This window comes from Gouania willdenowi, chromosome 6 (assembly GCF_900634775.1).
Source record: "Gouania willdenowi chromosome 6, fGouWil2.1, whole genome shotgun sequence".
Lineage (NCBI taxonomy): Eukaryota > Metazoa > Chordata > Actinopteri > Blenniiformes > Gobiesocidae > Gouania > Gouania willdenowi.
The window spans coordinates 4055155-4071236 of record NC_041049.1 but is presented as its reverse complement, the minus strand read 5'-3'; the positions used below and the strand labels follow the sequence as shown (position 1 = coordinate 4071236).

The 16082-nt window shown below is 38.2% G+C and overlaps 1 protein-coding gene across 2 annotated transcripts in view; it reads right to left on the bottom strand.

The window, feature by feature from the left end:
- The window catches only part of sema3c (sema domain, immunoglobulin domain (Ig), short basic domain, secreted, (semaphorin) 3C), a 62337-nt gene extending 49014 nt beyond the window's left edge, over positions 1-13323 (bottom strand). The window contains exons 1-2 of one of the 2 annotated variants that reach the window (XM_028449526.1): positions 13100-13323; positions 8583-8740 (exon numbers count right to left, since the gene is read on the bottom strand). In XM_028449526.1, coding sequence (XP_028305327.1) covers positions 8583-8721 — 139 coding nt within the window. In that variant the 5' untranslated portion in view covers positions 8722-8740; positions 13100-13323. The remainder of the gene's footprint in view (positions 1-8582; positions 8741-13099) is intronic. The other variant, XM_028449527.1, reaches the window with a different exon arrangement.
- Positions 13324-16082: the final 2759 nt, after the last annotated feature.

Sequence of the window (16082 nt, the reverse complement as noted above, 5' to 3'; positions counted from 1 at the left end):
GCACATGAACACATGCACTACAGAGTTCTAGTGTAACAATTACAAATCAAACATAATGTAAATCAAGCAGCAGTAAATACCTTTCAAGCAGAAAAGTCACCAATTCCATCTTCTACTCCTCCAGACCATACACTATAAAAAAGATGGCGCTCTAGCTCCAGGAAAGGGGAGGGGCCTGTGAGCAACAGCTGTCAAACAGTCTTTCAAACACAATCCTGGCTCTGATTGGTTCTTTTTGCTCGGTCGCAGTGCATTCTGGCAATCTGCCAAAGGCTGCAGGAGCAGCAGGGGGCGGGGCTCAATGAGCCTGTTTTTTTTTCACACAAACTATTATTTTGATGTAAAACGGTCCTTACATAGTGACAGCTTTAGCAAATATGACAAAAAGTCACTTTTATGAGAGTTGCAGACTGCACCTTTAAGGTCTGGAGAGAGATTCAGGAAAGGAAGAAGAAAGAAGGAAAATTATAAGAAATAAAATAAAATACAGAAGTAAATTTATCATTTTAAAAATTAGAAAATGTGTCAAATTTGGCCCGCTAAATTCAAAATTGCAGACTTCCTGTTGGATGTAGGTTATAGGTCCAAATTACAATTTTGCTAGTTATGGTCCAAAGCATATACCAACCAAATGCCATTTAGCTAGTTCAAACCAGTGGTAAGTTACAAATGCTAGGTGGCGCTAATGAGTCTCGAAATTTCATCAAAAAACTACGGGTTCTATTTTTCACAAAACCATATTCTCCTGCCAAATTTCTTGAAAGTGCACCGGTAAGGACCTCAAAAAACCAAATAAATTGGCGGAAAAATAATAATTTGTGCAGAAACAAAGAAACAATAGGGCCCCCCAATAAATTAGAACTAGGAAAACAAAATTTTCAAAGAAACTTTCCTTAGCCTCCCTGCCACCAGGGGGCGTAAGTTGACCATGCAAATTATTGTTGCGGAAATATGGTAATTATTTGATTATTATTATACTTAAAAAATATCCTAGACATCCAGGTACCCTGATTTAGAGACGAAAAATGGACTTTTTACAAAAATATGTAGAAAACAAAACGAAAGAACGAAACGAAAGAGAAAGTCGTAAGAATGCTTTACAGAAGGTGTCAAACTCATTTTAGTTCAGGGGCCAAATGCGGAGCAGTTTGACCTCAAGTAGGCCACAGATCTTATGCAGGAAAACGAGTAATTTCAACATTATTGTGCCCTAGTTCACACAAAATACAAAATATGTAAGAAATCGACAATATCCAAACAATAAGTGACAGATATTAGTCCCAACAGGATCTTCACTTTAAATTTCCTAGATTTTGTGATTAATTTCTATTTAATTAAGAGAAATACATCATAATTATACAAAAATCTAAGGATTTTGTCAGAGTTTTGAGTTTTTTTACAGTTTAACATTAAAAATGACTGCAATCATGCGTTTTAAGCACCAGTAAAAACTGAGAGCTCTGCAAATATTGCTGAGTTTCATGTACACAATGATTCATGTTTTTTCTGTCATTTTTACTTTCTGCTGCGGGCCAAATTGGGTGCCCCAAAGGACCAGATTTGGCCTCCAAGCCATGAGTTTGACACGTTCTTTACAGCATTTTCAATATTAGCCATTTAAAAAAAAAAAAAAAAAAAAAAACATTAATAGTAAGAATTTCTACTTGAAGGTTTTCAGGAAACTGAAACCATCCAATCAACCAATGACCCAACCCACTATTGCCAACAAATCAACACAGATTAAACCAACCAAAACAAGATCAACCAAGATGATATAATCCAAAGAAAACAACGAGCCTACCACCCAACAAAGCCAACGTGATCCTAAATAAATGCAATCATTCCACGTTTGTCCTAAATCCTGAATAACAAAGAAAGCACAACAATTGGACATGCAGAAATGTGTGTCCCTCTGCAGAGATCAATCCAACCCCTGACAGAAAGACTGACCTTGACTATTGCTGAAGAGACCGTCTTTGTTCTCATTGATGGACATTGATTACATTTCAGCACATTGTGACGGCAGAATAATGAAACCAAGCTCAGAAGGTCAAACTCTGGAATGACTAGACGTGGTGAGGCAGGCAGAGAAAGACGGGCTGACAGGTAAACTGTAACAAAAACTCAGTGTCAAATAGAAAGAACAACTGCCCCTGAAGCAATTCATGCAAAATTAATCTAGAAAATACAAATGTACGACAAAATTTATTTTGAAAACACAAAACGACGACAAAATTACATAAAATGACAATAAAAATGCACAAAAATGATGCAAAAGGACTCAAAAAACCAAACAAAAACAGACCAAAGGACAAAAAAATACAGAGTACAAGAAAAATCTACAAAAGGACATTTTTCTTGTTTTTCTTTTCGAAATGACAACTACCGAAAAATAGGAAATACTCACACACAAAAACAAAGAAAATGACAATTACAAAGAACAAATATTATGCAAAAGGACTTCAAAAACAGAACAAAAACGACCCAAAGGACAAAAATACAAAGTACAAAAAAAAAAAAAAAAAAAAACACAAAACAAGAAAAAATTCACAAAATGACAACTACCTAAAAAGACAAAAAAAAACAAACAAAAAAAAACTGCAAAGTCACTGAAAACAGAAAATCACTCAAAACACAAAATACTGTATATCTGCAAAAAATACACAAAATGACAACAAAAATACACAAAAAGACAAAAAAATACACAAAAAGACAAAAAAATAAAACAACTTCAAAAACGCAAAATATCAATTAAAGGGGACAGAAATTACACAACACAACAAAAATAACTCACAAAATGACAATTAACTAAACTGACAAAAAAAAAAAAATCCACAGAAATGCACCTTTTTTTAATGAAGACAAAAAAACACACACAAAAAAAAAAAAAAACACCATAAAACTCTTTGTTCTCTTCCTGTATTAAGGCTCAGATTGTTCATTATTCTAAATGTTGACAAGAATGTCTTTTTCTGCTCTGCATCAATGATGCAAAACATCCATTACCTCAGGGAAATTACAGAGACATCACAGCGTACGCGGCGCTGCAGACATGTTGGAATTCTTCCCAAAATGCTTTAACATAAACGTTTCCTCTGAGCCATTTGTAGCTAGCGTGCTAATAGAATCCAACGATGCCAACATGGAGACTAGCTGAAAACTTCAGCGTGTTAGAAAATTAACCTGATGAAGACAAAAACATCCTGATGTGCTTCATTGTGACCCTCTGACCCATTGATCTGTGGCCGACCCTAAAGGGCTGGAGCACGCCATTAGCTATTCCAGTTAGCTAAGTGTGTCACAGTCTGCAAATGTTCATAAAACATGAATGAATAGAGGATTTAACCTGGTTGATCCTCTGATTCAAACCTCAAACTTCCAGCTTTGGCAGAAGAAGAAGAGAGACACACTTGGTTCAGCCATGACTCAGCAGAAAGTCTGTCACTGAAATAGAGTCGAGAGGAGAAATGTCCTGAACAGGTGGAGTCGCTCATCTACAAACCACGTCTCCTTTTCTCTGCCAAGTTCTGAGCATCGACAATAAACTTGATCATGGTTTGACACATCTACTATAGAAATATCTATAAAGGAGTATAGGCTAGGCTAACACCAAAGCTAGCCTAAACAACAAGCAACAAAGAGTAGGAAAACTGTAAAACAGTGATTTAAATATTGGCCCCTATTGTCAGATTCAGTCCTTCATTCATTTATATATTCTTATATATTATATTTATATATTTTTTATTTATTTAACTTTTAATAAATTAACAGAGTAGGAGCTAATTAATCTGTCGGTCTTTGAGTAAATTGTACAGAAAATGCCTTAAAAAAAATACTAAAACAATATCCAATTTTTAAAAAAAATTAATGTATCAGTACGCCCTCCAAAGGGCTCATGTACCCAAGGGGATACCCGTACCTCTGGTTGGGAATCATAGGCGGCTCCACTTGATCCAACCTAATCCCTCCATACAACTTTAACTTTATCAAGCCCAATGCACCGTTGTGTTAAATGACTTGACGTTTATGTTTTAATTTTCTAAAGATACCACAGTGCACACACACACACATAATGTAGGAATGCAACTTTAAAACCAACATATGAGCTGATTTTTAATCAACAACACACACACATGACTCAGGACCAGTGTGGCTGGTCCTCGTGCAGCAGGAGTTGTGGTGACGTGTCTGACATTGTGTGTTGTTCCTCTCACACAATGTGGAACTGTGTGAAAATCAACCATTACCACAATGAAATCTATGGAGGTTTTCCGGGGTGATGTTAATGGCTTTTTTGGCAAATGCATTAACATTCTTGTATTGCACGTGGATAATATATGTTGAACAGGGGTAAAAAAGGCAACAGAAGGGGAGTAATTGGTTTTTATTACGCTGGTTATCCTTAAATAGTGCAGCACTAGAGAAAGTGCTCTCTTGCTTTTATCCCCCAGTACAGAAGAGAAAGGCACCACTTCAGAGTTTATTATTCGGGGTTAGCTGCATTTTTCACTGTTTATTATGCGGTTTAAATTGCGGTCTGGACACATTTTTCCAGGCTAATGTGAGAGTGAGCAAAGCGAGGGAGGAGAGGAATGTCGGCGACAGCAACTTCTCCACAGGACCCGAGGCCGTACGCCGGGAGTCCCATGAAGCGGCCTGAGCCCCGGATTAGGTTTCAGCCGTGACACGAAAAGGAAAGAGGTGAGATATCTGGGTGCAGATGATCTATGTGCGTCTCCCTCTGGTTTATTTTCATGCTTTCACCATCTGGGTGGTGTTTGGACAGTGGGCAGGTGCCAAACCACCTGCACCCCTTCCCATTCTCAAACACCCCACTTCTGGCATGAGCCCAGCCCTCTTTACAGCTTCTCCTCAGGGAAGCCTTCAGCGTTTGTATAGAGCGGTGTTTCTCAAATGGGGGTAAGTGTACTCCTAGGGGTACGCGATGGCACTACATGGGGTACCTTAGAGAGAGACTGGGAAATTAACAAATAAAGTGTCAGTCTTGGTTCCACCCATGAGATGAAATGATAAAAACTATAAAATAAATCTGTTCAGGAGCCACTAAATCAGTGTTTTTCAACCTTGGGGTCTGAATGCCATGTAGGGTCGCCTGAAATTTCTGAAAAATTAATACAAAAATTTGAGTTTTTTTTAATTAAAACACCAAATTTTAAACAACTTTATTTGTATACTTTCATTTTGTGAAATATAAATCTAGTTCAACTAAAATGCAGCAAAAAAACCTGAGCTTAGACATGATAAAAAAAATAATAATTCCAGAAAAAAAATGTCTTTGGGGTCACCAGAAATTCTTGAAATCAAAATGGGGTCATGAGCCAAAAAAGGTTGGAAAGCACTGCACTGAATATTGTTTATTTCCACTTATTTACAAAATGAGATGATATAAAATGTGTGTTATCACTCCTTCATTCCATCATTATGATCTATAGTTGTTTTTAAATAGTTTTCCAAGCAAAATGTTGTAGCCAGACAAAGGGGGGACTTAAGCCAAAAAAGTTTGCGAACCACTGGTGTAGGGTATGAACCTCAAACCTGGTCCTTACGAGTCTCTCTACATCTGGAGCTCAACGCAGCCAAAAATAACCTCGCAACCGAGGGTGCGAAAAGATTTCTTGCTAAAACTCAAAGGACGTGGAATCGTGGCTCGTCCAAACGCGGCATCAAAGCAGGAATGTAAATTCACACCTGATGTTGGCTGTTTGTTGGCTTTAAGTAAAACACCTCCACCCCATGCTGGGACAAACACATTTACCTCATCGTGCAGATAGGCGCCAATCAACATTAAAGGCAGGAGCCAAAAGTCCTTTTATGGTCTTCCCTGGAGAGACGCACACTTACTGTAAATATCACACTTCTCATCTAGACTGGATCAAGCACCTAAGAAATTAATTACCTGGACCTGGATTCAGTCACTTCAGAGGAACTATTAACATGTAGCGGATCTGACTACAGTATATAAAGAACCATGTGGTTTAACAAAGCCAACCAGACAAGATCAAAGTAAGACCAAGGTGCAACAATATGGAGATTGTTGGTTATAAAATATATATATATATATATATATATATATATATAGTGCATCTTCTGATATATCTATACCTAGTATCTATGTGACTAGCATCTATGCAGTATATCTATCTTTATCTATGCTGTAGGGCTGGGCGATATGAACCAAATCTCATATCTTCATATTTTTCCTCAAAATGGCAATATATGATATAAATCTTGATAATTTTAATTCAAATGAAGATGTTACATGTGCTGATGCAAAATGCCACACAGGCACATTTATTATAGTTACACAATATGTGCCACTTTTGGCTTTTCTCCTGTAAGAGACAGCACGTGTGAGTGAGTTCTGTAGTGTGGCTTGTTTAGTGGTAGGTTTGGGTTTGGACACAATCAGTAATTCATCTAACTGAGCTTTTCAAGCTGTTCTGAGAAGTAGCGAAAGCAGCGACTCCCAAAATGAGTATTTTGGTAGAAAATATTTATATATATCGATATAGGCAACATTGTAATTTTCTATATCACCAAAATAGAAAACCCAATATATCTTGAATATTGATAAATCACCCAACCCTGCTATGCAAGTCTAATAGCCATTAGATCTAATGGGTTGAATGTGTGAGACTTATGAATTAAAATGAATAATATGGGTAAATACTTCTGGCTAACACTTTATGGTAATGCTGGTTTTTTTTGCCTTAACTAGTACACGTTACTTTAAAAATGACTTTACTTAATCACACAGACACGTTTGATGTCATCATGGCACTCTCTCATTATTTTGTACTTAAATATAAGTTAAGTGTAAACCGTTTCTGGGTTAAAAACTGCTACTGTATCTACTGCCAGAAATGGTATTTCTAATCTGAGGAAGTGCAACTAATCTAGAAGATAAAGGAGAAGATAATCCATCCAAATAGCAGCTGGATTTTAACCCAGGGATAGCTTGAATCTGTGGTAGAAAACATGCAGCCAGTTTCTACAGTAGAGTTGCTAACTAGCATGATAGCACACTACACACATTTACAGAGAACATAAAAAAAGGATGAACAAAAAGCCCTAGACCTGGATTTGAACCCTATATGCCTCTAACTGACAACAAGCTAACAAGTCCCTCACTCCAAGGGCAACGATGTTGGAGTTTTTCGAGCTTTGAATCATTAATTGTGGCTTCCTGTTGGGACGTCTGCCAAGCAGAAAGCGTTGGAGAAGAGACAGACGGGCTGGATGGTGTCTACAGCCTTCTTTTTTTCACTTTTACTAAAAGCAAGAGAAAAAAAAAAAAAACAAGTTTGTCTGCTTTGGCCCAGCACCGTTTCATTCCCTGACTTCATACAAACTTCCCTTTACTTCCTAATGCACGAGTAGACACAGAAAAGGGAAGTGAAAGCTGTTCCTTGTCCAACCGCTTTAAGGTTAAAGGTCACTGCACCAGTCAAAGAGTACGAGCACGTTTCCACTACTAGGCTACTACTTTCCCCAGAACTATCTGTGTGGGGACTTTGGAGGGGCGGGCTTTGCTGAGACAATATTTGATTGGATTACATTTGGTTGTGTATCTTCAGATGAAATGTGAAATTCATAAAACCAAGAACAACCGTTACAAGAAAAACCTGAAGAAGAAAAAGTGTTTCTCCTGCTGCTGTCGTGTACGGGTCATTCCATGTCATTTCAACACATTTTCAGGGCATTTCATGCACTTCAGTCTCAAAAAATTCTTAAATCGAAAAACGAATAAACAATAAATTATTATAAGACACAGCGGCAACCTACAATGAACCTCATGTGAAAGACTTTCTATATAAAAATGAAGTTGCATAAGCAAAAATTGTCTTATATCCCAAATGAAAACAGATCAGATTGTTTCTATCATTACCACATGCAGTTATGGGCCAAAGCAAATAGTAAAGTATTTTTTGGGGGTTTCAAGAACATGTCACTCAATAACCAATGCATATATGTGACTAACCATTAGTGATGTGAACAGTCTATGTTCATAGCTCAAAGCTTTTTGAACTACAGGAAGCTGAAGCATATGCTACGTTGTTTACTGAAGGCCCAAACATGTTCCAGACCCAAATACACACTAGCTTTTTTCCAATTTTGAAGGGCTGGCATGTCCACCAGATAGGATGTGTAGCAGATATTTTACAGTATATATTCTGAGAGAGTAGGTGGAGCTGTATTACTATACCACATTTCAGTTTCCTATGTGATTCAGTTACTGAGATATTGGAAGCTGAAAATCGAAGAGAAATGAGGACGCATGAAAATCAACACGTATTTATCTGAACAAACTAAAAATGTACAGTAATAAATTCAGAATTTTTTGAGACCAAAGCCCGTGGGCCATTTGTGAAATGACATAGAATGACCTTTATGTTATTAGTCACATGTGCAATTTAATAGAAATGCAAAACACAAAGGGAACACAGACATCAAACTGATACTTTTTAGAAAACTACCCAGTACAACACGCTCTGGAACATTTCGGTGGAAAAACAGCAGTGCGGAGGAACGGGGAATAGATCAGAGGTCAATCTTCTTACCTTCAAACATAAGGAAGACTCTTGGTTGAGGCTGTGGTAGGCTGGAGGCCATGGTCAACAGAAGACAAAAAGCCAGGAGGGAAAACATCATCGCTGAACCCAGACGTGGCCTGGTGGCAAACCCCTCCAGCCTGTCCATCGCTCTCAAAAACCAGCTCCTGTTTGTGAGTTTAGAAGAAGAAACCGAGGTTAGCGCAAAGGAAATAACTTCTTGAAATGAAAATGGCTTTAAGACACTAAACATACCTTCATATACTGTACATGTTCACGCTATTTTTCCTCGTAAACGAGTTGTTGGAAGCGTAGCAAGTGGACAGAAATGTTAAATGTTGCGCTAAAACTTGATGCGATACAAAAATTTTGTGGACTTCACCTCCTAATATGGTAATCACGATATGACATGGACTAAACCCACACCTACAGTACATGTTTGGGGACAAAAATCACACATTTACACAACATTTTTTGTTTTAAAACGAGTTGCGGAAATGGAGAGATTTGTCAAATCTCGTTCTACGTAATCTCACGTGAAACTCTTTTCGCACATCTGAGGCATCAAATTATTAAACTATTAACAATAGTTAACTCAATAACACCATTAAGCATGTTCATCCAAATTTGGGAAGCCGATTAGGAAAGCCAAGTGAAAAGGGGAAAATTTGAGGCTCTAGTTCAGGGGTGTCAAACTCATTTTAGTTCAGGGGCCAAATACGGATCAGCATGATTTCAAGTGTGCCACAGACTTTATACAGGAAGTAATTTCAACATTATTGTGCCCTTGTTTACACTTCTACCTATACATAAAATGTAAGAATTGACCATATCAAAGCAATAAGTGACAGATATCAGTCCCAACATGGTCTTCATTTTAAAAGTCGTAGATTTTAATAATGATTGGATTTATATAGCGCTATTTTTCAAGCAGACTCAAAGCGCGTTACAGAAACCATTTTTCATTCACACCAATCAAACCAGTGGTGGTAAGCAACATTGTAGCCACACCTGCCCTGGGGCATACTGACAGAAGCGACCACTACCACCATTCATGCACAATTCATACGAGGCAATGTAGGTAAAGTGCCTTGCCCAAGGACACATTGACAATGATGTGGATAGAGTGGGATTCGAACCCCCAACCCTTTGGTTATTGGACGACCCACTCTACCACTGATCCACAGTCACCTATTAGGGGAAACTTGTCATGATTTGGTGAAACTTGAAGGATTTTGTAAGAACTAAAGTTTTTCCAACTGTTTAAAATTAAAAATGACTATAATCCTGCGATATAAGCAAATAATGTTGAGTTTAATTTACACATTGATTCATGTTTTCTCTGTCAATTTTACTTTCTCCTACGGGCCAAATTGGATGCTCCAAATGGCCGGATTTGGGCCTTGAGTTTGACACAAATGCTCTAGATATTCACTCTCCTGTGTCGCAGTAAAGAACCTTAAAGTTCAAGCTGTTCCTTTCTGTGCCTCCAGGTGTTATCAATGAGTGTTTTTCATTTTCTAGTTATATAAAATAAACATCTTGTTGAGGTGCGATTGGCTCATGGCTCTTGCGCTTTCAACATGTATCAGCTTTTTCTAATCCTCATAAAACACTTCATAAAAAGTTGCATTTCAACTTTGAAGAACTAATGAGCTAATAGAAGGCTGGAAGAAGCAAAGATAATTAGAATCCTGTAGACGACTAGGAAGCTAGCTGCTAGCATCCACGCTACCTCCAGATGCTAGCTTCGTCTGTGTCAGCTGTTATGATCTGATACATCTTTGCTATTCAAACACAATGAACACATTCAAGCTAATCAAAGTAAAAAACATCCAGCCTTTGTTTGACGTTCAGACCTCAAACATAAGCATCAAACAAACACCTCTCTACACACGTGCTACACCCTGAAAAATGCACACGTCTGAAATCTGTCTCCTCCCGTTTCTTTTCCATAACAGCACAAAAAGCGGCTCAATAATTGATAGGTGGGTACTGTACTGCCCAAGGAGAAGCAGCACCTGCCACAAACGCCGGATCCCTGACCTCATATCTTATAGATGGGACATAAAATATTGACATTTCAGAGATAAGAAAGCAGCGTCGTTGCTACGGACATTTTAGCTTGGGGGGTGTTGTGCACAATCTGGTAAAAGTACACAATGTGGTTCCTCTGCCCAGGTGCATCAGGATAAAACATGCCAACTCGCTCAGGAATGAGATGTTTTTGGTGGCACAAACATGCCCGGACGGCTGTGCCCAACATCTGCAGTCCACACCCTAACCCTCAGATACTTCGACAGGTAGGGCATCTACAACCAGAGTCCAGTCCAGTGTCTGACATTCCTTTTTTACTCACATTCTGGATACTTTCAAGACAAATCTTCCTGTTTCCTCCATGTCAGGAGATCAAACTCAGCTTTCTAACTCATTCAAACCCATGACCTCTGACTCAAGCATGTGTTTTTCTACTACATTTGAACTTCTAAGGTCTACTAAACACACTAACCTGACAATTATGGAGACTTTTCCTTTTGTTTGATGGTTTCCATTCACCAGATTTACCTGAAGTCCAGATTAGTTACCCATCCTAAATCAATCAGACTCAAAGGAAAGTAATACTGGCTCTTTTTTTTTGTAATTGTATTATATTTTACTGGAATCTGTGCACTTGTAAATAATCGTTATTTATATAAGTCTTACCGAATTGTATGTTTTCTTTTTGTTTCTTCCTTCATTCAAAATATTTCTGGAGCATCTGTTAAAAAAAGTAATTTCTCCCTGGGATGAATAGTATATCTGATGATTTCTGTGTAATTTGGAGATTTAGATTTGTTTTGCTGAATTACCTTAAAAAAAAAGAAACAAACATTTTGTTGCTAGATGGAGGAAAATTAACATTTAACTCTTTGAAACATGAGTGGATGATATTAGAATAAATAAAAACATGCAAGCCCTGCATTGATTTTTCCAATCTACATCTCAAAATATGTGCAAGAATTATGATTTATTCATATTTGTAGGGTATTACTCGAGTTTAACATAAAAATTTAAGTCCAGTAAATACCAACGTGACATTTTCTGCCTGTAATGAAAAAAAATATGGATTAATGTCTAGATTTAAGAAGAAATTGTTAGAAATTAAGTGTTTAACAGTACTTTGGACATCTCTAGTTATTATTATAAATTATGTATATTATAAATGATTTTTCAGGTAATAATTCTAAATTACTGAACTTGTATTGTTATCGTTATTTTGAGAAGAGACCAAAGCAGTGATCACGCAAGTGATTTATTTAATTTACTTCCACCTGCATCATCATTGTTTCTGTCAGTTCACCAAAGATCATTAGATGGCGCTAATGGTTGGACGTTTGGGAGAAGAACATCATTTTCTAAAAGGATGCAGATCAGAAATGTCCTTTACATACTGTAAATTGTCCTTTCCCCTTCTTTATCACATCCTTTAGTATTTATTCCCCATGACCAGGGCGACGGAAATGAGTCACTACTCGTTTTTAACAGGAATTGAACCGAGGTCCTCCTGCTGAGCCGTGCAAGACAAATCTTGATCTACTCGACCAAAATAATAAAAGAAATCTGACAATTTGTACAGAATTATGGCAAAAACATGTACATTTTGTTCCGCTATGACAAGTTGGGTTAAAATATCCCATTGGTTGGAGCTTTAAAGGGCCAACCATGACATCACTCTTTAACCAAATTAACAAGAACCTTGAATTAGCGTCAGATACCACAAAGAAGGGAGACATAGTGGTCGTAGGAAAGCCTTTAAGAATGAAAAAGAAAAACCTTTCTGCTGATCTCCTATAAAACTTCTCCCATGTGAAGATATTGGTCACAGCTGCGAAACTCATTGACCAGAGAGCTCAGAACCCGCCGTGACATCCCGTGAGGTCAGGATTTGACGGCGCTCATTACGACGCTCCTTCACACTCATGGGAAACAGCAGAGGAATCTCCATTAGCTGCTGTGTGTTTTTTACTTTGGTTTAATGAGGATTGTGTTTATCGTGCAGACGACTTGATGGAATTTCTATGTAAACATTTTAAAGATACCTAGAAACCAACGCTAATGGAGGGGAATGTTGGAAAATCGCAAAGCGGGACCAGAAAATCAATTTCTCTTCAGTCCTCCGAGCAGATCAACCCTTCCATACTCTAATTCTAAACAAGTTGGTCCTGTGCGTGTGTTCATACCACACCCTGTCATCCACTTGTCAGCAGCTCTATTACCAACACGTTCCTTCACACAACCATGACCCTATACTTGACTGAAGGTATTGCAGATCTGTTTGTCTAGGCTGTTCCGAACTCCTTCAATCATTTACAAACTTCTCTTTAGATGCATTTGAAAACAAATAGTGACGCAACTGTCGTGCAGCTCAGGTTCTACGCTCAGTGACAGGACTGCACCTGTCATCCCGCAGCGTACAAACCCTCCCTTCAGCCCATGTTGGAGATGTTAACCCTCCACCTCCACAAATAAAATATTCTATGACTCACCTACTCAATCAGCAACTTCCTTCAGGACCAGTTCCAGAAGACAATCCAGGGTTCAGATCTTCTCCGTTATCCCCTTTGAAGCTCCTTGTTTCCAGTGTTTTTCTTAGAGTCCAAAAAGGGGAAAGGCTGTGTTTCCATCTGAGTGTGTAGAGAGAGAAGCTTTGAGAGAGGGAGAGCTCAGGAGAAAGGAGAGGAGGACGAGAAGACAGAGAGCCGGTGTCCTGTTACGCTTCCACTGAAGACCTCCTCCCTCTCCTCCTCCTCCTCTCTTTTCCTCCTCCTCCTGCTCCCCTTCCCTCACCGTCCAGACAGCAAACAGATCACTTGAACATGTATGGATCACAACAGCAGAGAAGTAGGTGAGGCACAACTCACAAGGATGAACGGATACAACATTTTAACAACTGGTCCATCCATAGACTCAAACATAGGCCATTTTCTTGGAGAGTTAGAGGAAATCAATGTACCAAAAGAATATCCAAGGGGAACATCTAAAAAGAGGCAGAATTTTATGAAATCTAACCAACAGTTTTTATTTTATTCATACAATAGCGGAGTCTCATCATCATAATTCTTCTTTATTTCAGACTCAGGAATCCATTTTAAAAGACACAATTAGTATACACAAGATAAAAGCACATACACATAACAAACAGATGAAAACAATTATTATAAAAGACAACTGTACCAATGTCTCCACAAAGATGACTGGTAACACTCGGAGCTTTGACGCAGATTGGTCAACAGCTGGATGATGGAATTCTGAGGATTCTTCAATCGACAGATGAATTTATACATAGTTTTTTAAGAGCCTGAAAAGTGTAAACTCTTACATAAGAAAATAACTCACTTGAACTGTTCCATCAGGCTTTTTAAACAGTATTCTCAGAGTCGTTCTAACTTATAGTCAACTTGGAGCTTAAGTAAATTAGCCTTTTTAAATGTAGCCCACAAGGGGGCAGTATAAAGAGGAGTACAGTAAGCTATAACGTGATGTTGTTTAACTTTTTTTGTGAACATTTTCTTGCCATAATATTGGCCTGGGCATCAAAACATTTGACATTACCTGTACATGTCATCATTATAAATGACCTAAATACTTTATTTTGGCACTCTCACTCAACACCTGTCCTGCCAGGTAAAAATGAGGAAAGTTTGGATTTCTATCCCCTTTTGTTCTGCAAATCCAAACTGCACTCTTTGCAGCATTGTATTTCACATCATATGCTAGTTTATTTGTTCTGCATCTTTAGGAAAAGGTTACAAACCGTCTGATCAGCAGAGACTGGCTTTGGATTGTCTACAGTCCCTTAAAGCAGTTACAGGTTCTTGTTCAAAAGACACTTTCACCTGAAGTCACCCAGCATTCCTGCTGAAGAAGTCTGGACTCGTCAGAAAACAAGTCACGACAAAGAAAAGTGCAATTAATTAATGTTTAAAGAATAGTTCTTTGTGTGGAATTGCTACATTTGGTTATTAGGGCGAGTCTCATCATCTCATATTTCAGCCAAACCAGAGTATTGTTATCTGAAATAATATTTTTAGAAACGATGGCAGAACTAGAGTTTAATACAAGAAATGACTGCAAAGGTAGGCAAGGGTTATTCAGTTCCAAGATGTGTTTCTCTTATTCATAAAGCTAAAGGTTCAAACTAGCGTTAGGTTAGATCAGTTCAACTTATTCTCGTCAAATTGCTTGGTTTACCCTAAACCAGTGGTTCCCAATCTTTTCACAGCCCCGCACCCTTTCAAACATTGAACCTGAAGCCATGTACCCCCAACTTCTGCACACTTGAAAAACGTAATAATGTAATGTCAGATAAAAATGATCCTAAAGCACACTGGAGCTAATTATCTTCATTGATCTGAAGCATTTTGGAGATTTGGAGATTTTTGGAGACCCTGCCACTGACAAAACTTTCAGTTAACCTCAAAATAAGAGCTCGACTTAGAAAAGTGTTAAAAACTAATGGAAGGCAAGAAGAGAAGCTTTTGTTTTGAAAATAGGATGTTTCACTTTTAGTTATAAGGTGGTCCCCGTACCATTTTACATTCAGCTCGCAATGCATCATGGGACAATTGAGTATGACTAGTGTGCCCACCGTGCCCAATATAGCATACATCCAGGTATTTCTCGCATACTCAATCTTTTCATACTATCTAATGTGAACGCACTGCATACTCATTTTGACGTCAGACTTTGTATGTAGTAGTACGTTATGTATTATTCAGTTTCAAAAGTAAAAAATAACAAAACGTGCAATGAAATATTTTAGAACAGTAATAATAAACATTTTCTTGCTCAATATTCAGCGAGGCCATTCTGGTGCCCCCTAATGTCATGACTTGCACCTGCCAGATTGAGAATCTCTGCCTAATGTAGGTGTCCAATCAAGTTTCAGGCGGGGTCAAAGTCCCTCGAGCCACTCCTCTGGCTCCGCCCCTGATTGGAGGAAAATGATTTTGAATATTTCTCATCTTGCTTGGTGAGCAATAAATAAGCAATTTGTTGATTCAAAGTCGTTCAAACTCAACTATAAAAAGGAAAGACTAATCTTGGCCTCCAACACTGGGAACTGGTTTGTTAATGAAAGCCAGAGTCTAATCCTGACTCAGCATTAAAGCTTCATCTGTTGCACATCCTACACTACAGCTTCATCACTATCCACAGCAAACTCATTTTGCATGAACTGGTTTTGGCCTCAAGCAACAAGAACTCGGGCTTACCTGGAGTTTCCATGTGGAGCTCCAGAGAAAAAGCAGACTCCATTCATGAATGAGTGCGTTTGTTACTCATGAGCTGGGTGTCACAGGTAGGACGCAGTAGGTGACGGATATTTCACTTTTGCTTCTTGGAAAAAAAATCCACCCACAGGAAAGAAAGGAAAGGAGTGTGTTCTGCAGATCAGAGATGAAGGGATAACTGGAGTGGAGCAAAGAGAGAGGGGGTTCATACACAAGGAAATAATTAGCCTTCCCCCTG